This window comes from Phacochoerus africanus, chromosome 1 (assembly GCF_016906955.1).
Source record: "Phacochoerus africanus isolate WHEZ1 chromosome 1, ROS_Pafr_v1, whole genome shotgun sequence".
Classification (NCBI taxonomy): domain Eukaryota; kingdom Metazoa; phylum Chordata; class Mammalia; order Artiodactyla; family Suidae; genus Phacochoerus; species Phacochoerus africanus.
The window spans coordinates 15,698,130-15,724,938 of NC_062544.1; the positions used below are offsets into that span (position 1 = coordinate 15,698,130).

General features: G+C 37.6%; 1 protein-coding gene across 2 annotated transcripts; it reads left to right on the forward strand.

The window, feature by feature from the left end:
- The first annotated feature begins 127 nt into the window (after positions 1-127).
- UBLCP1 (ubiquitin like domain containing CTD phosphatase 1) lies at positions 128-22,932 on the forward strand. 2 transcript variants are annotated; one of them, XM_047779368.1, is made up of 11 exons: positions 129-438; positions 4,032-4,230; positions 5,005-5,096; positions 5,505-5,590; positions 5,671-5,786; positions 7,194-7,292; positions 10,002-10,039; positions 10,587-10,685; positions 15,904-16,020; positions 19,986-20,113; positions 21,883-22,932. In XM_047779368.1, the coding sequence occupies exons 2-11, from the start codon at positions 4,077-4,079 to the stop codon at positions 21,908-21,910; spliced, it is 957 nt and encodes a 318-aa protein (XP_047635324.1). In that variant the 5' UTR covers positions 129-438; positions 4,032-4,076; the 3' UTR covers positions 21,911-22,932. The 2 variants fall into 2 exon arrangements, with proteins under 2 accessions (XP_047635411.1, XP_047635324.1); XM_047779455.1 differs by lacking the exon at positions 5,005-5,096 and having other exon boundaries at positions 128-438.
- Positions 22,933-26,809: the final 3,877 nt, after the last annotated feature.

Genomic DNA, 26,809 nt, shown 5'->3' on the forward strand with positions numbered 1-26,809 from the left:
CTCAGAATACCCGGGGAAGCCGACGAAGCGACTCCGTCCCAGCTTTGACTTCGGCGAAACAATACCAGAGACGTCATAGCCCAGCCCTCCAACCTCCGCCCGCCTCAGAGCCCGCGAGTGGGACGCATGCGCAGAACAGGTGAGGGCCGCCACCACCGTGGGATCGCAGGCATCTGCACAGCGGCCACACTCTCGTAAAGGCCTGGTTCCCTAGTCTCCGCGACGAGGTCTCTATGAAGCAGGGGCTATGCAGCATCACTACCCAAAGAGAAACAAGGGAAACAGCACTCTCGTCCCCCGCGCGCTTCCGTTTAAAAGCCTAACTTCCGGTTCGTTAACCGGTTCCGGTCCTCGCCTCTCACTTCCGGTCGTCTGGGGTTCCGCTGCGGTCGGATCCTGCGTCCGCTGTTGCCGGGGATCCTGCGTCCGCTGTTCCAGGTGAGGGGAAGAGGAGTGTAGCGACGCGCTGGCCGCGGAGACACCGTTGGGCTAGGGGACCGCAGCTTTGCTGTCCCCTTGACGTCTCCTCTGCTTCCGCCCGGCGTGCAGGCTGGAGCTGCTTGTGGGTGCCCCGTCCCCGTCTGCCCTGGTTCGCGGCCCAGGCCTCCAACCTCCGCCGGCTCAGCACTAGGGCTGCCGCCCTCACATCCGGCCTCCTCGACTGTGTGGAGGACTCAGTGGGTTTTGCGTCCCCAAACCTCATTTCTCCCTCGTTTTTCTTCTGGGGTTTGCCCATCTCTTCTCCTACCTGTGGAACGCATCCTGGCCCTCTTCGGCTGGGGGCATCTCTACTCCCCTCCTCCCTTTTTTTGGCCGCCCGGCGGCATATCCGAGCCACAGACATGACCTAAGCCTCAGCTACCGCAACTCGGGATCCCCAACCCACTGGGTCTGACCGGGAATAGAACCTGCGCCCCAGCGCTACCAAGGCACTAATCCTGTTGTGCCACAGCGGGAACTCCTCTACCTCCTTTTTATGCTGTCCCACCAGTTACTTCCCGAAGCTCTTGCCTCTCCACTCCCTCTCAGTTGCTGCTGCTGTGTTGTCTCGAGTTGGGAGTTGACAGTACTTTAATAGTTACCTTTGAAGTAGTCAAGTTGAAAAGTTAACTCCCTTATCTCAATTCCTAAGGTGTTAACTTTTGCTGCTGTTATTTTCAAGTTAACAACCTTTGCTACTTTTTAGTTGTATGGTCTCTGGCAAGTTGTTTTTCTCCTTTTTCGGTTTTCTGATCTGCGTAACGAAGACACTAGTTGTCGGTTTAGATTGTGAAGATTAAATGAGGTGATTCAATTAATTTGTTGAGCATGTTACTTTTCTATCATCACCAACATTCCTATTGCTTTTTACAGTCTACATAGTGCTGTCACGGCTGTTACCTCATGCCCTAACAGTATTCTTGTCAAGTAAAAATTCCTGCCTTGACTAGAGAAAGTTACCACTGTATGTCTGTTAGGAGAATTTACCCAAACAGCCATTCTTAACTGTTGAGAGGTACACCATAAAGGAGTGCTTCTTGCTTACTCCTTTGCATTTGATTGCCACCCCCACCCCCAAGTCATTTTTCAGTTAATAAATCTAAGAGGGTCCAAGGTGATACAAAGCATTAGAATTGTGTAAGAAAGAAGGCTAAATGTGAAAACATAAAATGACTCATGCGTTTGCAGTGTGTTGCTTCATTGTTGTGAATGATCTGAATATTGAAGGAATGAAGTTCAGAAACTTTGAAAAACAGTTTTAAGGACTTTATGTATTAAAAGTTTTTACGGTGTTTGTTTTGTTGTGCTTGGTTCTTTAGGACAGTTGCCAATTGGGAATTCTTGCTTGGGGCATAGGTGATGCACAACATTTGTATACTGGTTTACTAAGCATATAGAGCCCAAGCCATCTGCATTTTCTTTTTTAAGGCTGAGAAAATTGAAGAATCTGGAGCACTGGCTCTCAGACTTTAGGGTTCCTCAGAGGTGGGGGGAGGTGAGGACTGGGATTTGCTAAAACACAGATTGCTAGGTCTCATCTTTCCAGACCAGTTATATTTTTCACAAGTTACCAAGTTGGGTCCTATTATTGGTTGGTCTGGGGACCACGCTTTGAGAACACTGTCTAGAGGTGCAAAGACTTATACACACTCACCTGGAGTTCAAGTGATCTCACTACAAATATTCTGCTCTGCCTAAAAGGACATACTGTATTAGTGCTGGTTGCATTCCTAATTCTTCTAAACTTTAATTTTATTTCCACTTCTTACAGGAAAATAATATTTAAATGGTATTTCAGTTTGACTCAAAAAGTCCATTTGACTTTTTATTGAGGATCACAACATTTGTTAGAGCAAGTTCTCTCCAATAGGAATACATTAACCTCAAGTAATACACCTTTAAATTTTTAGTAGAGCAGGTTATAAACATAAGAGAATAAATGAATTTGTGGTGCTCTTTTCTAGCAGGCATTGTTAAAGACATCTTGTTTCCAAATTGTGTTTTGTATGTTAAAATTCAGAATTTGCCACCTTTCTTGCAGTTGGTCATAATACTTGAGTGTTTTATTAAATATGTGACAGCATTTGGAAATACAGTACTTTGGGACTAGAAGATCTAGTTCTCTGACCTGTTAGGGGAACAGATTTATTAAAGCTGGTAGAAAGCTTTTGGGGGGACATTCTTGATAAGTGGCAGCTGCTATATAATTTTCGTGTACTTATATTTGTGTGACTTTGTGTTTGGTGTTTACTGATCTTTGGTGCCTTAACTCCTCTAGATCCAATTCAAGAGAGACTGTTGTATAGGAGAAGGAAGAGTCAGTTATGGAAACCTCTTCTGTTATCAGCTTTGAGGAGATTACATAGCCTTTCTGAAACTTCTATTTCCTTGATTGTAAAGGAGAGAGCTTTTGAGACAACCTTGTTAAATGAGATTGGAAAAAACTGTCCAGTATATTAAATATGAAACAAATAATCAAATATTTACTTAGCATAGTGCCTGGAACGCTTCAGTTTCAGTTTCTTTGTGTGTGTTGTGTGTGTGGGGGGGGGTGTTTTAACATCCTACTAACTAATAGGCACCTTTTTTATTTGTAATAAATCATTTGAGGTTCTAAATATCATATTGGGAATTCCTGCTGTGGCTCAGTGGTAATGAACCTGACTAGTATCCATGAGGATGTGGGTTCGATCCCCGACCTGCTCAGTGTGTTAAGGATCTGGCGTTGCCCTGAGCTGTGGTATAGTCACGGATGCGACTTGGATCTGGCGTGGCTGTGGCTGTGGCGTAGGCCAAGGCAGCTGCAGCTCTGATTCGACCTCTAGCCTGGGAACTTACTTAGGTGCGGCCCTAAAAAGAAAAAACAAACAAGACAACAGCAAAAACCAAAAACCAAATAAAATATCATATATGTATGTAAATACGTCTTTTTTATTTATTTAATTAAAAAACATTTTATTGAGGAATAGTTGACAGTTTCGTTTTTTGAAATGATTTCTTTAACCAGTACTTATTTATGTAGAGCTTACAATGGGCCAGGTTCTAAGTGACTTTACAGATGAGAAGACCGAGGCACTAATTGTCACTTAACTTCCCAAGGTTACATAGCTAATAAATGGAAGAGCTGGGTTCTGAACCCAGGTAATCAGGCTCTAGAGTTTGTTCTCTTAACAACTCACTGTCCTACAGTGATGGTAAATGACTTGCAGATGGTAAATCAATATGAATGGTTCATCATGGAGGAACTTGCCTGTAGCTTAAGCCTGATCAGAGAGGGAATAGGTAGCTTGTTATTGCAGCTTTCCAATTGAACAGAGAATCACCGATAGAATATTAGAAAGTAGTAATTCAAAGCCAAAAATTGGGAAAATTTTGACTTTGAGTCCTAATAACTTTGGTATTCTCATAACATTTCTGTAAATAGAAAATCTTGTTTCTTACCATCAAATTTTAAAATAGGACGCAAGCGATACAGTTTATAAAACCTGAAGTTACAGTTTGGATACATCCGTGATATATCTATTTTAACTTGTATATGTCTTTCTTTCTAGGCATCTTTTCCTGAAGGGAAAGCAGCCTCATCATATGTTTCAAGGATGGCTCTTCCTATCATTGTCAAATGGGGTGGACAGGAATATTCAGTGACCACACTTTCAGAAGATGATACTGTGCTCGATCTCAAACAGTTTCTTAAGACCCTTACCGGCGTGCTACCAGAACGCCAGAAGTTACTTGGACTCAAAGTTAAAGGTAATTTTCTCCTCTCTTCACATTTATTGCATTCATGTGTTTATGACTATTTGCAGAATTTATTATATGCTCTCTATAGTAAGTCTTTCCCTTTGGAGATTTCTTTGATAGGGATATTGCTAAAAGTATTTAATGATGCAAGTAAGAATATTTAAGGATACCTGAAAATACCACCACTATTAAGATTACGTTTGATTCCTCTGACAGTTGGTGTTTGCTTGTTAAACCTTTGACACGGAAGTCCCAGGTAAATAGTGTTCTTTTTGATAGCTATCTTCCAGCAGAGCCTTTTCATTACAGCTTGGGCCTTTTACTCCCATCTTTTTTGTTTTGAAAGTAATAATGATAAAAATTAAAGGCAGTATTGCTATCCAGTTAAAAGGCACGTTCATTGTGTTAGTCCTATCACTGAAGGGTGAGTTCTGAGTAGCAGTAAATTTGTAGCTATCTTAGACAATCAGTTTTCAGAACTTTCTGGAAAACAGTTATCTTCATCTTGAACAACAGAGTAAAACATGAATTTATTTTTGTTAGTTGAATGAAAGGTGTTCCTTTTAGACAGCATTGGGGAAAAAAATCCAACCTTGCTTTAGTTGTTGCTTATTAGTGTGTTAGAAATTGCTAATTCACCAGTAACAGTTTGTTAATTTAAGGGGAAAAAAAACCTGCTGTGGAATCTGTACCAAACCTTTTAACATTAGGGGTTTGTATAATGGGATAGTGAAACCAGCATCTGAACTTTAGTGAGAAAACAGTCATTTGCTTGTATTGTAGGCAAACCTGCAGAAAATGATGTTAAGCTTGGAGCTCTCAAACTGAAACCAAATACTAAAATCATGATGATGGGAACTCGTGAGGAGAGCTTGGTAAATGTTTACTTTTGTTACCATTTGACCCTTTGAAGATATTATGATTTATATCACCCTGTTGCATCCTGATTTTTATGTGGTAAAATTGTCAGTTGAACAGTCAGTGAAAAATAAAAGCTGCCCAGTGAATGTGGTCTTAACTCAGCAGAAAGCAAATACTAGGGAACTCGTTAGTATATAGTTAGCTGTGTAAGTATAGTGGTAGTGCTAATGGTCAAATTTCACATGGTAAATCTACCCAGTGAACATATATAACGAAATAGAAAGTGTGGAAGTTTTCCTGTAGTGTGTACTTGCAAGGTTCTTGGACTCAAATCAAACCTCTCATTTGTTTTTTATGCTTTTGCGTGTATTTGTTATGTTAAAAATTGTATGGTAAAACAAAATTATTTTTCATCTCAATAGGAAGATGTCTTAGGTCCACCTCCTGACAATGATGATGTTGTCAATGACTTTGACATTGAAGATGAAGTAGTTGAAGTAGAAAACAGGTGAGTGCTTTTCACCATCAAAGGAAATTGTTTGTAATATGAGAAAGTGAATGTTTCATCTGATTTTATTTATTCATTAGGGAGGAAAACCTACTGAAAATTTCCCGCAGAGTGAAAGAGTACAAAGTGGAAATTTTGAATCCTCCCAGGGAAGGGAAAAAGCTTTTGGTACTAGATGTTGATTATACGTTATTTGGTAAGTCACCTAAAACTTTGCTGCATCTTCTATTACCCACAACAACTTTTTTCCTTTCATTTGTGTATTTTGCCCTTGTAATATGAAATATTTAAAAGCTTTTCTTTTTATTTTAAAAGTAAAGTGTTTATTGTAAGTGAAAAAAGGAGTTACCTGTAATCCCCAGACACAAAGATTACCACTTATATTTTTATGTATATGTTCCAGGGTATTTGTGTGTATATTCTTTTTATGTTTGGTTAGTGATATATGGAACATCTCAGTCATTTAATGTTCATAGTGAGTTAAATATATCTATTTTTTAGTCAGGCAGTATTCTAGTTTAGGGATACATGATAATTTAATCAATTCATTTTCTATTGATCAACATTTAAATTTTTTTGTGAATGTGTGTTTCTGGGTTACTTTTTTAAACATGTAAAATTTTTGAGGATTATTTAAAAATAATTTTTGATATTTTATTCCTGGTTTTCTATTTAATTATGTTCAGGGCAGATTTTTTTTTTTAAATATATTACTCATTGAATTTATCACATCTGTAGTTGTATAATGATCAGGGCAGATTCTTGTGTTTAAAATTTTTCATGTTAACAAAAGAGAAACACTCATTTCATCCTCTAATATTGTTAAGAAATGATTAGTTTATTCTTTTATTTTTTGTTGTTGTCCTTTTTTTTTTTTTGTCTTTTTGCCTTTTCTAGGGCCGCTCTTGCGGCCTATGGAGGTTCCCAGGCTAGGGGTCTAATCGGAGCTGTAGCCACCGGCCTACACCACAGCCACAGCAACGTGGGATTCGCGCCGCGTCTGCAACCTACACCACAGCTCATGGCAACGCCGGATCCTTAACCCACTGAGCAAGGGCAGGGATCAAACCCTCAACCTCATGGTTCCTAGTCGGATTCGTTAACCACTGCGCCATGACGGAAACTCCTAATTCTTGATATTCGAATGAATTTATGTACTTCTAACCCTAAACTTTAAGAATATGTCATAAGTTAATGTATACTTATTTTAAAATTTGATTATTAAGTTAATTGGACCTGTCATTTTGGTGAAATGTGACTGTATTTGGAAGGTGAATGGCTAAAAGTAGGTATAGGTGGCCCTAGTTTGTTTTTCATATCCTATAATAAATCTACACTTTAGAGGTTACTTGAAAAAAAAAATTTACAGTTTATTATATAAGCCTGAATTCTGAGTATTGCTCTTTGCAAATTGAACAAAATTGATCAGTTAAAATTGGATCACAAGGATATTGAATTGTGTGCTTTGAAGACATCTCTTTGTCAGCCAGTGTAATTTAGTTCGAAGGAGTTTGTATTTGAGTGTTTTTATTTCAGAAGTTTAATTGATGTTAGGTACTTGTCCATGATAATAAACTAATAATCATCTCTGATTTTCTTTTAGACCATAGGTCTTGTGCAGAGACTGGCGTAGAGTTAATGAGGCCATATCTTCATGAATTCCTAACATCTGCGTATGAGGACTATGACATTGTTATTTGGTGTAAGCTATATTTCTTGTTTAGATTTCCGTGAAAATAATGTTGTTCCTTATATTATTTTGCCTTATAAAATGTGACTTACATTTTATATTTAGCAAATTTCTGACAAAGCATGTTAGGCTTTCTTGTATCTTAATATAAACTTATACCTATATTTGCCATAATACCACTGAAATAGTTAAATATGGGGACAGATCAGATTATGGTGTCCCCAAAAAAGGGCTTATTTTCTCACAAAATTCCACCTTGAGTAGGAACTTTTCTTTCTGATCTTGTTCTTTTTTTTTTTTTTTTCTTCTTTCTGATCTTCATTGTAGAATCTTTGTATTATTGCTTTCTCCTTTCTTCATCACTTTGATCTGAAAATACTTGGAGAAAGATATGTATTAAAAAAATATAGTGCTATAGCTCAGAAATAAAGGCAATAGGAGTTTATTTAAGGAAAATTAATAGATGAAGGGCTAAAGCAGTGTTACTCCAGTTGTGGTCTGCCATTCCAGGAACTTGTAGGTCTATGATCAGAATGAGTTTGCTCCCAAAAAGTAAATTTAGTCCATTACTGAGCACACTGTTTAGTTTAAGTGACTTTTTATTTTTTTCCTTGAAAAGGGAAGGGGAGTGTGTTGATTTACAGCCCCTTCCCACAAACACTTAAAAGTTGCGCTTGGCAGTGTCATAAGTAGAAAGAGCTATCCTAATTGTGAATTAGATAAAATCTCATCGGTTAAAGATGGTACTAGGTTTTTGATGAGAGACTACATAGTTCTTCAGTCTAAATTTAATTTGTATTTTCTACTATAATCAGTTTAGTATTAATATGAGTTCACAGCTGTTAGGATTGAATACATAATTTTCTGGTTTTTAAAGATTCAAAAAAGAAAGCTTCCTGGGAAATGATTTTTTGTTCAGCAGTTCTGACATTGGACATGGCTTTTGAGAAAAAAGTTTATCCTCTAAATGTTATTAGAGTAAACTTAGTAACTTAGGGAATTTTTTGCAATCATATTGTTTAAAATAAGTTATTTTTGTAAATTATGTAATTTCATGGCAGTATGTTGAAAAAAGCACCTCATCTTGGAGCTCAAGTTGACGAGGGTCTTAATTCTGGCTCTGACTACTGTGTGACTCTGGGCAGGTCAGTTAATCTCTCCAAGCCTGAGAAATGAAGATGAGTAAACCTATGTCACAGTGTAGTTGTAAGAATTCAAATACTGGTATAGCTACTAGTAACATGTCTGACATGTAATAGTTACTTAATAATTAGAAACCCCCTTTCTTTTTTTAAGGGCTGCATTTGCGGCATATGGAAATTTCCTGGGCTAGGGATCGAATTGGAGCTATAGCTGCCAGCCTACACCATAGCCATAGCAATGCCAGATCCCGAGCTGCATCTACAACCTACACCACAGCTCACGGCAACGCTGGATCCTTTAACGCATTGAGCAAAGCCAGGAATCGAACATGCATTCTTAACCTGTTAAGCCACAATGGGAACTCCTAGAAACTCTTTTTATTAATAAGCTGTGAATCTGTTTTTTATTTGAGAATTACAGACCCAAAATATATATTGAATTAAAAAATTGTTTTTCCCTGTCTCATGGTTGTTGTCATTGTTGATACATCACTCTCTAAAATTTTAGTTCCACTGACCAATTTTGCATATAAGGTGATTCTTTTGGTTCTTGTGTGTGTGCTAAAGATTTTTATTTTGAGAACTCAAGTACCTCTTTTGCCCTTAAAAAAATAACATATACCCACTTTAAGTAATTGAACTTTTCCCCTTTTAAACATTTTACTTGATAATACCTATATAGTTTAGTCCAGGAACTTGAGATGAGTAGGGCGCATAAAACTGAAGGTTCATATTTTTTGTTGTTTTTCAGGGCCACATCCTGTAGCATATCGAGGTTCCCAGGCAAAGGGTTGAATTGAAGCTGTAGCTGCTGGCCTATGCCACAGCCATATCTGAGCTGTGTCTGTGACCTATACCACAGCTCACAGCAATACCAGATCCTTAACACACTGAGCGAGGCCAGGGGTCAAACCCACATGCTCTTGGATACTAGTCAGATTCATTTCCACTGAGCCATGATGGGAACTCCTGAAGGTTGAATTTTAATATCAGTGATCTCAAAACTGGTTGGTGTCTAATGACGAGTAAGTACATTCTATGATTTAGTTGTCTCAGACTTCTTGTTAAAAGCTGCTGGACTCAATGAGCACCAAGTTTGCTAAGCTGGCAGAATGCCAACTTTCATTAACATTTTTCAGTGGCCTTCAGCCTAGTAGCCTTTAATATAAACTTTTGATGCATAACATTAATCTGCTTATTTTGACATATAAACCTGTAAGTTGCAGTAGGAACATAGAAGAAAATAGAGATCCAGGCACCCGAAATTCAAGTTTAGAACTAATAGAGAATAGTATTAGGGCTGTTATATAAAAGGATATGAATTTCCTAGGTTCAGAGCTCTTTTAAGCATTAGTTACCTGTATCTTTTGGATAACAGTTGCTTAATTTTGTTGCCTTGAAGACACACTAAAATAAATTTATTTTATAGTTAAAATTACCATAAATATGCTGGGGTTTTTTGGGGATGTATTTGAACTTTTAGTCTTGCTTAGAAAAACTTAACTGATTTATACAGAAGAAATATTTTTGAAATTAAATTGAAGCTTTTCATTTATTGTTATCATTCCTCATGTTTTAGCTGCAACAAATATGAAGTGGATTGAAGCTAAAATGAAAGTAAGTGTTAGAAAACAATCCATTTAAGAATGCTTCAAAACTGCTTTTGTCTTTCTAAAAAGTTCTGGGTTGAATTCATTTCATTGTCATTGGAGGGAATAAACAAACCAGGAGTTAGAGGTGTGTGTAAAATCTGTTTAATGGTGGAAACATTAACCATAAGAGTACTTAGGTCTTTTTCAAGAACAGGTGCAGCAAACCTCTCTCCTCTTTCCACCATCTTACGATAATACTTTCTCGTTTTCTCTCTGGTGTGTGATTCTTAAAGAAATGACGCCCTTCTGCAACAGTAAATCAAGAGGTCACCTGTTTCTGGTGGTGTATTGAGAAGGGTGCCTCATTTTGGAGCTAAATAGACTAGGGTTCTTTGGACTGCAATTTTATTGGCTTAGCTTAGTGAAACAAAAATCTTTGCTAATTGTTGAATAAGATGTGGTAGCCGGGGAGGGTAGAAAGTTGGCACTATGGGAAATTATAACTGGACTATTTATAAAACCTGGAATTTTCCACGTTATATTTTAACCATATTGAATATTTGTATTTATAGGAGCTGGGAGTGAGCACAAATGCAAATTATAAGATTACCTTCATGTTGGACAGTGCTGCTATGATTACAGTGCATACTCCAAGGAGAGGTTTAATAGATGTAAGAAGTCATTTTGCTTTTATTTAAATATTTGTTTGTTTTCAAGTGTACTTTTTGTATTAATATTGATGGAGTAAACCACAGAGTTTTGAAGTACATCAGAGCACATAATAAAGTATCAGTTGCATTTTGACATAGGAAGATTTATTTCAGGCTAATAGATTTGAATTTTAATGATAAAATTAAGGATCTAGAGGAAGGACTGTCAGAAAAGGTCATGGTTAATTGTCCCATGATGATAGCAGCATGGTGTTGCTAAAGATTGAGCAGGTGAGCAAAATTACTGAGTATCGTCAGGGAAGTCACTAGAAACAGGCCAGAACATACTTGCCCTGCCCTATATAAAACTGATAAATGAAAGCAGATACATAATGTTGCATGTACTTTGGGGTGATGTGTATGAAGCCCTAGAGTGAGCAACAGGAACCATTGGGAAAGTGTCGGGCTTAAACAATTAAGGTTCTTCTCTTTCATATTATGAAATTCTACTAACTGCAAGGCCCTGTGATGGGCACTGCGGGGAATAAAGAGATGAGGAGACATAGTCCCTGCCTTTCGGAAACACACAAACAGTAAGAATTGGGGAGAACCTAACAAACTAGGAAAGCTCAGGGGAGACAGTATTAAAAATTGTCAAAATCAGGAAGTTCCCATTGCGGCTCAGTGGTAATGAGCCTAACGAGTATCCCTAAAGACGCAGGTTCAGTCCTTAGCCCCACTCAGTGGGTTAGGGATTCGGCATTGCCATGAGCTGTGGTGTTGGTCTCAGACACGGCTTGGATCCTGTATTGCTGTGGCTGTGATATAGGTGGACACTTGTAGCTCCGATTCAACCCCTAGGCTGGGAGCTTCCATATGCCGTATGTGTGGCCCTAAAAAGATTAAAAAGACAAAAAGAATTTGTCAAAGTCATAAATAGAACTTTAAGTCCATGGGATTTTTTTCAATAAAGGAAATACTGTATACATCAGGAAAAATATAATTCATTGCTTACTAAAGTGGTACATTGACAATCTAAATAGTGAAAAGAAGTTTGGGAAATGTTAAACATAGGAGTGCTTATTTTTTTTAATTTATTTTTATTTTTTTAATTACTCAATGAATTTATTACATTTATAGTTGTACAATGATCATCACAATCCAATTTTATAGGATTTCTATCCCACAACCCCAGCGCATCCCCCCTCTGCCCAAACTGTCACCTTCGGAAACCATGAGTTTTTCAAGGTCTGTGAGTCAGCATCTGTTCTGCAAAGAAGTTCCGTCTGTCCATTTTTCAGATTCCACATGTCAGTGATAGCATTTGATGTTGGTGTCTCATTGTATGGCTGACTTCACTTAGCATGATAATTTCTAGATCCATCCATGTTGCTAAAAATGCTGGTATTTCGTTCCTTTTAATGGCTGAGTAATATTCCATTGTGTATATGTACCACATCTTCGGGATCCACTCCTCTGTCGATGGACATTTAGGTTGTTTCCATGTCTTGGCTATTGCAAATAGTGCTGCAGTGAACATTGGAGAACATGTGTCTTTGTGAGTCATGGTTTTCTCTGGATAGATGCCCAGGAGTGGGATTGCTGGATCAAATGGTAGTTCTATGTTTAGTTTTCTGAGGAATCTCCATACTGCTTTCCAAAGTGGTGGCACCAATTTACACTTCCACCAACAGTGTACTAGGGTTCCATTTTCTCCACACCCTCTCCAGCACTTATTATTTGTAGACTTTTTGATGATGGCCATTTTGGCTGGTGTAAGGTGGTACCTCATCATGGTTTTGATTTGCATCTCTCTAATAATGAGTGATGTTGAACATCTTTTCATGTGTTTCTCGGCCATCTGTATGTCTTCTTTGGAGTTTAGATATTTGGCCCATTTTTTGATGGGGTTGTTTGTTTTTTTGGTATTGAGCGGTAGGAGGTATTTATAAATTTTGGAGATTAACCCCTTGTCAGTCGCTTCATTTGCAAAGATTTTCTCCCATTCTGTGGATTGTCTTTTCGTTTTGTTTAGGTTTTCCTTTGTTGTGCAGGAATTTTTAAGTTTAATTAAGTCCCATTTGTTTATTTTTGTTTTTACTGTCATTACTCTAAGAGGTAGATCTGAGAAGATATTGCTGTCATTTATGTCAGAGAGTGTTTGGCCTGTGTTTTCCTCTTAAGAGTTTGATGGTGTCTGGTCTTCTATCTAGGTCTTTAATCCATTTGGAGTTTATTTTTGTGTATGGTATTAGGGATTGTTCTAATTTCATTCTTTTCCACGTGTCTGTCCAGTTTTCCCAGCACCACTTATTGAAGGGGCTGTCCTTTCTCCATTGTATATTCTTGCCTCCTTTGTCATAGGTTAGTTGGCTGTAGGTGTGTGGGTGTAATTCTGGGCTTTCTATCCTGTTCCACGGATCTATATTTCTGTCTTTGTGCCACTACCATACGGTTTTGATGACTGTTACTTTGTAGTATAGTTTGAAGTCCAGGAGCCTGATTCCTCCAGCTCCATTTTTCTTTTTCAGGAAGGCTTTGGCTATTCTGGGCCTTTTGTGCTTCCAGACGAACTTGAAAATATTTTGTTTGAGTTCTGTGAAAAATGTCCTTGGTAATTTGATAGGGATTGCATTGAATCTGTGTATTGCCTTAGGTAGTATAGTCATTTTGATAATATTGATGCTTCCAATCCAAGAGCATGGTATGTCTTTCCATCTATTTGTGTCACCTTTGATTTCTTTCATCAGTGTCTTATAATAGTTTTCAGAGTACAGGTCTTTTGTCTCTTTAGGTAGGTTTACTCCTAGGTCTTTTATTCTTTTGGATGTGATGGTAAATGGGATTGCTTCCCTAATTTCTCTTTCTGATTTCTCATTGTTAGTGTATGGAAATGCCATCGATATCTGTGTATTAATTTTGTATCCTGAGACTTTAATAATGAAAATTTAAAGGAGTAAAAATAAGTCCTCAATGAACAAATTCCTACAACAGTAGGGAATTGGTTGTATAAATTTTTGATCATCCATTTAATGGAATTTAGCTTATTATTTGATGTAGTATTTATTTAGGGCTTTAAAATTTTTTCATGATACATTATTAAAGTGAAGGAAGTCTTTTAGCAATATTTGAAAACTGTTAGAAAATAGTTTTTAACCTTTGGTTTAGGGTTTCTGTTAGCTTAACAAAAGATCTGTGAATTTTTTGAGGCTGCTGCTGTTTATCAAAAAGACTGGTGGTAAATACATGAGGATATCTAGTTGCAGTCTTTGATACTAACTGGATTATAGGTAATTAAAAATTTTCTTTTGTGCTTTTTGGTGTTTTCAGATCTTCCCACTGTCAGCAATATTGTCTAATTGAGAACAAAGTAGTTCATGTTTTGGGGAACATATGGTGCTTGACCTAATTACAAAATGACAGCACTGTATAAGAGGATATCGGATTTCTAACCCTGGGTCATGCCGCCTGTCATATTTCTTGAGGGTTTTTTGTTGGCTAAGAAAACCAAGAATCTGGTTTATTGTGTCAGTCCTTATATACTTGTCTTCAAGTATTTGGAGTGTTTGTTTCAGTAATAAATAGTGCAAACAAATTTGGTGAATAAAATTTTAGTGAAGTTAAAATATTTTAATAGCTTTTGTAGTAGCGAGGACACTAAGAAGAAAAAGACTTTCTCCATTTTAAAATAAATTATAGAAGGAGAAAATGAAAACATTTTAAAATGGTGACCCTTGTCATCATTTTTTTTACTACCATTTAATCTCAATTATTATTAGCACATAATCTCGTAGCACCATAAATGATATTATTGCCTTCAGCGAAAAGTGTTTTTTTCTTCCAAAAGTTAATGTATTCAGATTTTTTTCTGGATATGTAAAATATATCCACAGGATTCACAAATGAAGTATATAGTGAAGTCTTCCTCCTACATGGACCTGGCAGCCACTTAACTCTCCTTACAGGCAGGCCCTGTTATTTCTTACAGAGAATTTATACAAATATCAAAAGATACAGATATATGCGGAATTATCCTTTTGAAGGCTCATTTTAAGAATTCAGAAATAAAAGTGAGAATTTACAAATTAATGGTACTTTTGAACTTAAGCAATCAAATACCCTAGAAATTATGCGCCTATGCCACTGATTTTTTTTGTTACTGTCGTTTTTTTCTTTTTAGGGCCACACCCATGGCATATGGAAGTTCCCAGGCTAGGGGTTGAATTGGAGCTACAGCTGCCGGCCTACACCACAGCCACAGCAACACCACATCCAAGCCTAGTCTGCCACCTATACCACAGCTCATGGCAGTGTCTGGTCCCCAACCCGGCGAGCGAGGCCGGGAATTGAACCCACATCCTCATGAATACTAGTCGTCTTTGTAAGCTGCTGAGCCACAGTGGGAACTCCAAAGCATGTTTTTTTGTTTTTTTATTTCTTTTTCGGCTACCCTGCGGCATATGGACTTCAGAGCCAGGGAATCAGATTCAAGCTGCAGCTGTGGAAGTGCCAGATCCTTAACCCCCATGCTGGGCTGGGGATCAAACCTGTGTCTCAGCGTTCCCAAGGCGTTACCAGTCCTGTTGTGCCACAGTGGGAATTCCCTGTGCCAGTGAATTAAAGAGAACGTCAAGGAGTTTCCTCGTGTGGTGCAGCAGGTTAAGGATCTATAGTCACTGCAGCGGTCCGCGTTGCTGCTGTGGCACAGGTTCGGTCTCTGGCCTACTAATTTCTGCATGCTGCAGGTGAGGCCAGAAAAAAGAGAGAGAGAAAGTCGGTTGATCCTCTATAAAATATTTAAATATTGTAATAAAAGAGACAGGTACATTGTCATTACGATTTCTAGTTTTGAAAACAAACCCCATGTGAAACCTCAAGCTCTGAGGGAACATGTGACTGTTCAACAGACATCTAAACAGTTACTATATTCTTAGTTTTTAAATTAAGTAGTTAATCTTTTTTGACCACAATCTTCATGTTAAAATTATAGAAAGTCTTACAATGGGCTTAGTTCAGTTAGACATGAAAAGTCTTTTCAGAAATTAACATTTGGAAGTATATTGTGCCTTAAAGTGTATTGATTGCATCTTCGTTCTGGTCTGTTTGCACAGCCAGCCGTCACTGTCTCACAAGAAAGAAACGCTCTGGCATCATTCTGCAGGGCAATTTGCAGTATTTCTGCTTTTAAGAAAAGATGAACTATTGATAAAGTTTGTTAAATCTAAAATTTTATTCTAAGGTGAAGCCTCTTGGTGTTATATGGGGAAAGTTTTCAGAGTTTTACAGCAAAAAAAACACCATTATGTTTGATGACATAGGAAGAAATTTTCTCATGAACCCACAGAATGGATTAAAGGTAAGACATAATTTTACTTGCTATGCTCATGTAACCTGTAATATGTAGTAGAACTTTAGCACTATTGAATTTCATACATTTTTGCAAGTAATGTATTGCTCTGGCAAGAAAAGCTTAAGGATTTAGAAAAATTCATATAAAATTGAACATCATCTCTTTTGCATTGATATACCTCCTGAGTTAGCCAACTCATCCAGGTGTTTTATTTAGGAACAACATGAGCTTGCTTACATTGACTTTTACCATCAAAAAGTGAAAGCGTCACAGTTCTATTAGGGATATAAATCTTAGAGAGTTTCTGATGTTTTATTTAGCTGGAAAGCTGGCAGTAAGGTTTTTTGCATTTTTAAACTGAAACTAAGGGAAGTTTTTTTTTGTGTGTTTTTAGGGCCGCACCTGCGGCATGTGGAGGTTCGCAGGTCAGAGGTTGAATTGGAGCTGTAGCTGCCCGCCTACACCACAGCCACTGCAACTCAGGATCCAAGCCTTGTCTTCAGCATACACCACAGCTTACGGCAATTCTGGATCCTTAACCCACTGAGCAGTGCCAGGGATTGAACCTGCGTCCTCATAGATACCAGTCGGGTTTGTTAACCACTGAGCCACGATGGGAACTCTCAAGGGAAGATTTTTGAAAATTCATGCAGTATAAATAGATTAGAATTATAAAGTGCCAGAGCTAGAAGGAACTTCAGTCATCTTGTCATCTTAATTAAAAAATTTTTTTTTTTCTTTTAGGGCTGCACTTGCAGCATATGAAGTTCTCGAGCTAGGGGTCAGATTGGAGCTTCAGCTGCCAGCCTTTGCCATAGCCACAGCAATACCAGATCTGAGCTGCATCTGTGACCTACACCACAGCTCATGGCAACACTGGATCTTAATCCACTGAGGGAGGCCAGGGATCAAACCTGCATCCTCAAGGACATTTAGTCATGTTTGTTACCATTGAGCCACAACAGGAACTCCCTTGTCTTAATTTTATAGAAACAGTGTGAGGATCCGAAAGTTCATGACTTGCCTAAGATCATGTATATAACTGGTTAATGATAGAATTTGAATTAGAACTTAAGTACCCCGTTTCTAGGCCAGTGATGATCTTAGCATGAAGTCACATAAAATCTTACATAGATGTGATAGTGATATTTAATCGTAGTAGCAGCATAAAATTGGTAAGAGAGAAATTTGAAACTTGTAATATCTGGCACCTATAGCTTGCTTGTATGTCAATACAATATGAAAATGGAAAAGACAGCTCTATTTTTATGGTATAATGCAAATGGAGTCTCCATTTGAAGTGAAAATCCTGATACTAAGATATTTTTGATCTCAGTCTTAAGCTTTTTCCACAAGCTGAGTTCTTTAAATCTTTTATAACTTTAAAAGATAAGAGGAAAAGACTTGAAGAAAGTACATTTTTGAAGCTTTCTTTCCAGGCTGTTGATGTGGTCTTTAGTGTATAGTGAGGTTAGTCTGAGGAGCAGGTACTAATCTAGGTGGTGAATTGTCATAAAATACAAAAACTGTTTACTTGGAAGAAAAGTACTCAGGAGTAGATTGGTGATTATGTTACTCTTAAAAAATGCTTTCTTTTTGAGGCCTTAGGAGAAGTGCTCTTCCTATATGTGGGAATATAGGCGCTTACCAGGTATAAATACAAAAATATATTCTTACAGTCTTGAGAAAAGATTCAAGTGATCTAAGCAGAATTTTCTATGAAACTAATGGTTACTATCTATACTGGAAAGGAGGTAAAGTCTTTATATTCAAGGAATCAATAAAATTTTTAAAAAATTTATATAATAGGGAGTTCCCTGCTGGCTCAGCAGGTTAAGAACCTGGCATTATTCCTGATTCAGTTCAGTTACTGGCCCTGGAGCTTGCACATGCTGTGGGCACAGCTCTCCCCACCCCCACCCCCCCCAAATTGTGGTATAATATTAGTTTCAGGTGTATAATATGACTTAAGATTTGATGTTTGTATATATTGTGAAATGATCACCACAGTGAGTCTAGTTAACATCTGTCACCATACATAGTTACAGAATTTTTTCTTGTGATGAGAACTTACAAGATCTATTCTATTTGGCACTTTCAAATACAAGATACGGTATTACTAATGATAGTCACTGTGAGGTACCTTACATCCCCATGACTTATTTATAGCTGGAGTTTTGTACCTTTGACTCCCTTTACCCATTTCTCTCACCCACCAGGCTCTGGCAACCATCAGTCTAATCTGTTACTTGTATGTATGAGCTTGATTTTGTGTAGGTGTTTTTGTTTTCTTTTGTTTTCAGATTCTACATATAGATGAAACAGGAAATGATTATTTTAAAGACCTTTACCTTAAAAAAAATATTGTTTCATGTTTGTTTTTAGAAAAAATACTATTTTCCAGTGAGTGTTTGTACCCTCCTTATCTCTGGATGCAGAGAGATGATGATGTAAATTTCTAGTTCTTTATGTTACTTTAGAGCAAGATTTTTTTTTTAACCAAGTACTCAGTTGAATCACTGAAGGAATTCCTATATGTAAGTCTCTACCTCCAAAAGTTCTAACCCAAGAGAGGTATTTTTAAGCATTCCTCAGGTAATCTTTCACACATCTCCTTTTGATCTGCCCACATTGACATACATAAACATGGTTTTGAAATTGAGAAATATTCTTCAAGTCTGTGTTATCACAGTTTCATAATGCTTTTGATAGAAATCTCAAAGATTTCACAGACATGCTTATTTTTAATGTAGTTAACTTCTAATATAAGCTTGCTAATCTTGAAGTTTGAAATATGAGGCATTGTAGCTTAAGAATTACAGTACTGAACTAAAGGAACTTAAGTTTTGGTCATAGGTAAATAAATAATTACTCTGAAAACTTCACTTTTAATATCTATAAGGAAATGATATAAGAGAATGCAGAAATCTAAATAGTCTTTGTTATCTTTGATATGAGACAGTAGTGTTAATGTATTTGCCTGCCCTGCTAGGCAAACTTAGATCATTCCTGAAGAATGGTACAGTAATTATCTGAGAACAAGTAAAGTCAACTAGGAAATTTTTTCCATTTAACCAGTTTGACTTTTAGATCCAGAATCATCAGGGTACTTTAGTTTTGTTGTTTAACAGTGCTTAAGACCAAATGTTTAGAAAGTAGAAGTAACTTAACAGGGCCTTGGGTTGAAAATCTTACTTACCAGTCACTGACTCTGTACTTTCTCTTTCAGTCTGAATCCCTTCCTGGTTTTATACTTGGAATCACTTGGGTCCACTGTATATTAATAGTTTAAAAGTTCATATGTTGCCTTTACAGTCTTCCTTGAATGAGGGAATGCTTTTCAATACTGCGATATTGCCCTGGGATTATGCAGAAACTAATCTCACTACATGGTAATATCATGCCTATTTACTCCTAGCTGCAGGGCTAAACAAGTCCATGCAGAGTCTTCTTGATCTCTTGCATTCACTGCTGCTGCTGTGAAACAGCGCTGCTTATGCTGTTTGGAGTAGGATCTCCTACAAGAATTGCTTCTGTGCAGACTCTGACGGCTCTTGTAGGTGCTACTCAAGCTGTAGGAGCCTAGCTAACTAACAGCTGTGGAGTTCCCTGGCCCTGAGTTGTTCTTAAGCAAATAGAACATATGGGAAATTTTTTTTCTGTCCATTTCAAGCTGGTAGTGTGTTTTTCCAATGGAAGAGAAGTATATATATAAAAAAAATCTTTAAAATCTTCTCTACTCTTGATAGATATGGTATCAACTCCTAAGGGCTCATTGTTCTCAACAGGCGGCAATGATTAAATGTCATACCATGACTGCCAGTGGAATAATGTAAAAGTAATTTGTAGTATTGCCATCCTTGGTGATATTTTAATCTCATTAACCATATTTAAGTGATACAGTAGTATAGATTTGAACTAGTTTTCTTAACCGCAATGTGAAGTGTTGGATAATGTCTGTTTTCTGACAGATAAGACCTTTTATGAAAGCACACCTAAATCGAGATAAAGACAAAGAACTTTTAAAATTAACCCAGTACCTCAAGGAAATAGCAAAATTAGATGACTTTTTGGACCTAAATCACAAATATTGGGAAAGGTAAGTGCTGATTGCTTACTCATTTCCTGTTTACATGAATGAATGAAAAAATCGTCTAGCGCATGGAGAATAGACTTGTGTTTGCCAAAGGGGAGGGGGAGGGATTGGGATTGGGATGGCCTGGTATTTGGGGTTAATAGATGCAAACTACTACACTTAGAATAAATAGTCAATAAGATCCTATTGCATAGCACAGGGAGCTATATCTAATCTCCTGGGATAGACCATGAGTGAAAATAATGTTAAAAAAAAAGAATGTAGGTATATGTTTGACTAAATCATTTTGCTTTACAATAGAAATTGGCACAACATTGTAAATCACCTATACATTAACAAAAAAGAAAAGGGCAACCTTGGTATATACATAACTTTTATTTTTATTTAGAATGGATGAATTCTAAAAAATTTTCTGTTAAAAATTACACGTAACCTCACTGTGTAGCAGAAAAATTAGACAATTTACTCCTTTGGGAAAATAATTACTTATGATTATGAAAGGTAACCATTACTATTACCAGCTTGGTATTTAGTTTTCTAGTCTCTTTTCTGAGCACAAACATATGCAAAAATCTATATATGGGCTACATAGAAATGTCAAGACTTTGAGGCAAAGAAAAAAACCTGGAGAAGTGGACAGGAATATTATGTACTGCAGGTACTTTTTTGGAAGTAGATCTTTAATAAAGATTGGATTTCACTTGTACAGCAACAAAAGAAACTACGTAATAAAATGACGCTGGGAGTTCTCATCATGCCTCAGTGGAAATGAATTTGACTAGTATCCATGAGGATGCGGGTTCAATCCCTGGCCTCGATTAGTGGGTTGGGGATCTGGCATTGCTGTGGCTGTGGTGTAGGCGGGCAGCTGTAGATCTGACTTGACCCCTAGCCTGGAAACTTGCGTATGCCACAGGTGTGGGTGGCCCTATAAAAAAGCAAAGAAAAAAAATGACACTTTGGCCTTTCAATTTATGCTGTTGATTTTTCAGATCACTCTAACTCATAGAGTCTCATAATCCTGTTAGGGTAAGGCTGGCATTTTTAATTCCCATTTCCATTTCGTGGATGGTGTAACTAGGTTATAGAGATAATAAATGCCGCAGTGTGAACAAGTTTTACCATCAAAACTCCAGGTCTCCTGAATTTAAGACCTCTTTTCCCTATCCCTATAGCTCTTAGTAATTCATAAGCATGAGAAAGAGATCTAAAAATTTTATTAGAAGACTCCTATAAAATAATATGGATAAAAACTGCTTAGTAAATTATTGTCTTTGCATCTTTGTACTCTTGGTCAGAGTTCTTTAGCAGCTTTGGCACACTCTCTTTATGCAAGAAGATCTTTAAATAGAATTTGAGTTTGGGGGAGAAATTATAAAACTAGTTAATATGTTCCTTTCATATTTGGAAGTAAGGCACTTTGGAGTGATAGCATGCAGCCTTCAGAACCATGTTTTCTTTCAGTCTGAGCTCTGCCACTTTTTAGCTGTGTGAACTTGGGGAGGTTGCTTAACCTCTTTGTGGCAGAGTTATTATCATAGAAAACTCCTAATAGAACTGTTGTGAAGACTAGCTGAATTAATACATGTACTTAGAACAGTATTAGTTTAGTTCTAAGCACAAAGACAGTCAACACATATTAGCAGTTATTAATAGTTATTACTTGTCTTGAAAAGTTTTGTTATTAAATAACTTTCTTTGCAGAGGAGAGTTAATGGCTAACTTGAATTTAATGTGATACGGCTTAGATATCTCTATTTTGTTTCTTGCAGGTATCTCTCAAAGAAGCAAGGACAGTAGTTACAAGTCATACTGGCAATTATCGAAGATACTTGAGATCCACGAACTTCTCGCTTTTGTGCTAGAGATCATTATGATAGTGCTGGACACTGTAGCAAATACCAGACTGCTTACACTTGGTCTTCCAGTTTTTTTGTAAATTTAATTTTATATTTTTTGAAGATCATAGCAATACATGGAAAAAAGATCCCTTTTTCTCCCTCTCTGAATATACTGTAACTCTGGAAAAATATGTTCTCCAGCATGGAGTACAGACACAAAAAGTGGACAAAAATGTATACTTAACAATGTCATTTTGTGACTTTGGAAACAAGTATGTCATGTGTTTTTGTCTCATTGTGTTGTCTAAGCCCAAACCCATCTTAAAACTACAGTTTTTCTCTTTAAAAAAGGTTTTTAGTAAGGAACCTAGTTTGGTGTGCTTAACATCACCGAGAGTTTTTTTTTTTAATTCCATTGTCACAAACACAATTTCTCTTCTTACTCCAACATTTACATCTCTAAATTCTGAGCTATCTCAATTTGGTCTATATGTGTGTCAGTGTTCTTTGAGTAAAACTGGAAAACGTCTGCTGTGATACAGATGTGTCATAGTATGACAAATAGAAAATATAGGACTGAAGAATAAAAAGTTTGTTTCTTTGTGGTGGCTAAGTAGAAGCACTCCTGCCTGAAACCCTTGTCCTAAAGGCAGTTTGAGGCAGTATGTTTTACGATGGGACATATCACTCGTTCAGCCCTAAAAAGCATGGACAACAAGTTTTTGTTCTGTTCTAGCTCTAACTTGTCTAAGTGCAAACACTGTTTCAGTAAAAAATATCTAGCCATAAGATTAAAAAAAATTATTGGCATTGCTTATGCCTGCAGATAGGTAATGTGACCACTGTTTTGTGTTTACAGTATTGCTTTATACAGTTCTTGTATTTGAAAGGAATCTGATCCTTTCAAATAAACTTGGTGTATATTGTTCTTACGGGACTATTTCAGTGGTGTAAATAATAAATTCCTTTTCTTAAAATGTTGATAATGTGCTCTTTGTTATCCCAGATATTTTGCCTGTTTGTTGAATTACAAAACAAAACATTAGGTTCAAGCCAAGACTGCTTATGTGTATGGTTTTAAAAGTGTTTATATCATTGTGCATTTGGAATTTTAGCAACAAATTAAATATGTTCAATTACTTCTAATAAGCACCATGTTTTCAAAAAGATAAGCTGTTTTCTTTGTGACAGGTTATTATCAAGATATACAGTGTGGTAGAGTTTGGAAACTCTGAATTAAAATGACTCAATGAATACCTCTTAATTATGAGGCTAAATTTAAATATTTAAGGATGGAGTAGAATTTTTTGAGAGCATGTCATTGGTACATTTTCTCACTGTAAGAAGCAGTTTATTATTCCAAAGTAGTCATGGGAAGGGTTTTATCTTTTTTAAGAAAACTGAACACTTAAACCTACTTGTATCGGTCAATAAAGAGCAGACACTTTCTAAATATAGCTAAAATACAAAAATTAGCAAGACTGGGGAAGCAGAGTTGGATTATTAAAAAACATTTTCTTCCACTAGGTGGTGCCCAAACCAAAGTTTATTAATAGTTATTCACAATTAAGCAATCCTGGGAGAACATTGTTATTGCTGGCTTAGTGAGATCACATATGCTTGTGTGATTAATACATTCATGTAGTGTGAGAATTTTACTTTGTCTTTTGTGTCTTAGGGTTTATTGAACCGATCTACCTCTGTATCTCTATGCGGTGTACATGACAGAACCAGGAGATGACAATTCAGGTGCATATTCTAGTGAAATAACAGGTTAGTTTTATGAATATATGTCTCACACTTTCAATTTGTACCTCCTAAAGTGTATTTAATCTAGGGAGTTCCCGTTGTGGCTCAGTGGAGATAAATCTGAATAGTATCCACGAGGACACAGGTTTGATCCCTGGCCTTGCTCAGTGGGTCAAGGATCTGACATTGCTGTGACCTGTAGTGCAGGTCTCAGATGCGGCTCGGATCTGGCGTTGCTGTGGCTATGGTGTAGGCTGGTGGCTACAGCTCAACCCCTAGCCTGGAACCTCCATATGCTGTGGATGCAGCCCTAAAAAGACAAAAAAAAAAAAAGTGTATTTATTTAATCTAAAAACTGCAGAACATCATTAAATGGTTGATTTAAAGGGAAGTTTGGGACCTATCAGCCCCTCAGGTCCTTTATGAAAATCAGTTATTAAATTAATGATATGGTAGGAGTGAGTTTTCAAGGCAAAAATAGACAAGTAGATCACTACCTTAAGGAACTGAAATATATTCATAGCAAGTAAAATGATCATCTTTTGTGGAGCGGAGGCGGAGCTGGACAGGGACTGGGGAAGAAGGATGTGCAAAACAAAGGGAAAGTTCAAATTACTTAGGTTATTGCTTGGTCTTTAAATGATAGTTGGTTGCCAAGAATAGTAATAAAACATATGAATAGTGAATAAACTGGTTGAGGGTTTTTCTCGTCCCAGGCAATCCTCTCTTTAGGAACAGATTGTTAGTTTCCCTGAAAGTATCGATACATCAAGATTTATTAATCTCGGAATTCCTGTTGTGGCACAGCAGAAACAAATCCAACTAGGAACCATGAGGTTTCAGGTTTGATCCCGGGCCTAGATCAGTGGGTTTTAAGGATTCGACATTGCTGTGAGCCATGGTGCAGGTTGCAGATGTGGCTCAGATCTGGCGTTGCCGTGGCCGTGGTGTAGGCTGGTGGCTATAGCTCTGATGAGACTGCTAGTCTGGGAACTGGGAACCTCCATATGCTGTGGGTGCGGCCCTAAAAAGGCAAAAGATTTATTAATCTTATTCAAGTGGTGTCTCTAGAGATTAAGTGCTTATATATTTGTGTAAGGATATACTAGTTTTGGGAATTGCTTTGGAGAAGTTGACAGTACATCATTTCCCAACTACCTTTTGGGCCCCTGTTATGTGCTAGACCGTATGCCGGGAGCCAGGTCTCCTGTGACGGAGACGGTGTTAGACGTGATCCCTCCCTCCCTGTGGACAGGGACTGAGCTGTGCATGGACAGAGTGGCAATCTCAGCCCTCTGGGCCTTGCCATTTGCTAAGATATTTCATTTGAAGATTAGAGAACTAGACATAGCAAAGTCAACATATAAAGAGCCTTTCTCACTTTACCCACCACCAGTAGTGAAAAAGCTCTCTGTGCTGTCCAAGAGTGGACCTAGGATGGAGTATCCAGCATGAGGATGTGTGGTGGCCTGAGACAGTGTCAGGAAGAGTACCCAGGAAGATAGATCAAAGGCCCCTTTCTGCTTCTCTGGGGAGTTGCAGTGAGAATATCCCCTTCTAGCCATTTCATACGTGGGCACCTGAGAACATCCTTTACAGTGTGTTTTGCCTCCCTGCTCTGTATACTGCCACTTCTTCCCCAGTATGTAGTGGGGTTACAGTATAGGCCCTAAGTCTGTGTCTGAACTCTGCCAGGTATTTCCTCGACTCCCAATCCCTAGAACCCTTTCCTCCAATCTTTGGGAGTTCATCTCCTGCAGACTGATCCAGAGGCGCTGCATTATAATCAGATCTTTTGGGACATGCACTGCTATAACTTTTTGAATTTTTCTTAAAGCAAAAACAAAAAATAAGCCTGAACTTACTCCCCCTACTTGGGGGGAATAACGAAAGAACGCTTAAACACTGTTGTATATATTACTCAATTTTTTTGTTTGTTTATTTTTTGTCTTTTTAGGGTTGCACCCACAGCATATGGAAGTTCCCAGGCTAGGGGTCTAATGGGAGCTGTTGCCGCCGGCCTACGCCAGAGCCACAGCAACACCAGATCCGAGCCGGCCAGATCCGAGCCGTGTCTGCAACCCACACCACAGCTCATGGCGACGCCAGATCCCCAACCCACCGAGTGAGGCCAGGGATGGAACTCGCAACCTCATGGTTCCTAGTCGGATTCATTTTTACTGCACCATGACGGGAACTCCTATATTACTCAATTTTAAGACGATTTACTTAAAAAAAAAAAAAATGGGACTACAAATATTCATTTTCCCCCTAAATGGTTCTTTGCTCAAAGAGGAATGGATGCACATCAGTGTTTTGGTGGATTTGATGGTTCTGTTTAATGTTAGACCTAGTAGTTTAAAAGATCTTTGGCGTTTCCGCTGTGGCACAGTGAGTTAAGAATGTGACTGCAGTAGCTCAGGTCTCTGTGGAGGTGCAGGTTTGATCCCTGGCTCAGCGCAGTGAGTCAAAGGATCCAGTATTGCCACAGCTGTGTTGTAGGTTGCGCTGCTGCTGGGATTCAGTCCCAGTGTTTGGTGGATTTGGTGGCTCTGTTTAATGTTAGACCTAATAATGGTTTAAAAGATTCTTTGGAGTTCCACCATTAATATGTAAATAAATAAGTAAAGAAGTTAATAAAAGATCCTCACTAGCTACATGTGATTATTTTTATTTTTAAGGGCTATTTTAAGAAATACATATAATTATTAAAGATAATGTATAATCTCACCACCTAAAGGTAAGCACAGTTAACGTTGTGATATACTTCCAGCTTTACTCTCTGTTCATGTGCACTGATGAAGTATCTGTACGAGAATGGCAAGATATGCCTCAGTGGCTCTATGCTTGAATTAGTCTGTGTGTTTATTTTCAGATCCATACAGTTGGAAAGCCTCTGGAAGCAGAGACCGTATTTCTTTTTCTTTTGAATTCTTTCCAAAGAAAGAATTCTCTGATTTTGGTGGTTATATGATCAATGTGAGTTAAACTAATAATGTATAAACAAACAAGCCATAAAATATGCACTGTAGTTATGTCATTATTTGAAACATTTACTTCTTTAAATGCTTCCAAATGTAACAAGACTCATGACAATATAATACATGTA

Bases quoted from the DNA above. Each gene is read 5' to 3' on its own strand.
- UBLCP1 (XM_047779368.1), top strand. From the start codon at position 4,077: ATGGCTCTTCCTATCATTGTCAAATGGGGTGGACAGGAATATTCAGTG. The intron at 4,231-5,004 runs GTAATTTTCTCC...CTTGTATTGTAG, and splicing joins ACTTGGACTCAAAGTTAAAG to GCAAACCTGCAGAAAATGAT. The intron at 5,787-7,193 runs GTAAGTCACCTA...ATTTTCTTTTAG, and splicing joins TGTTGATTATACGTTATTTG to ACCATAGGTCTTGTGCAGAG.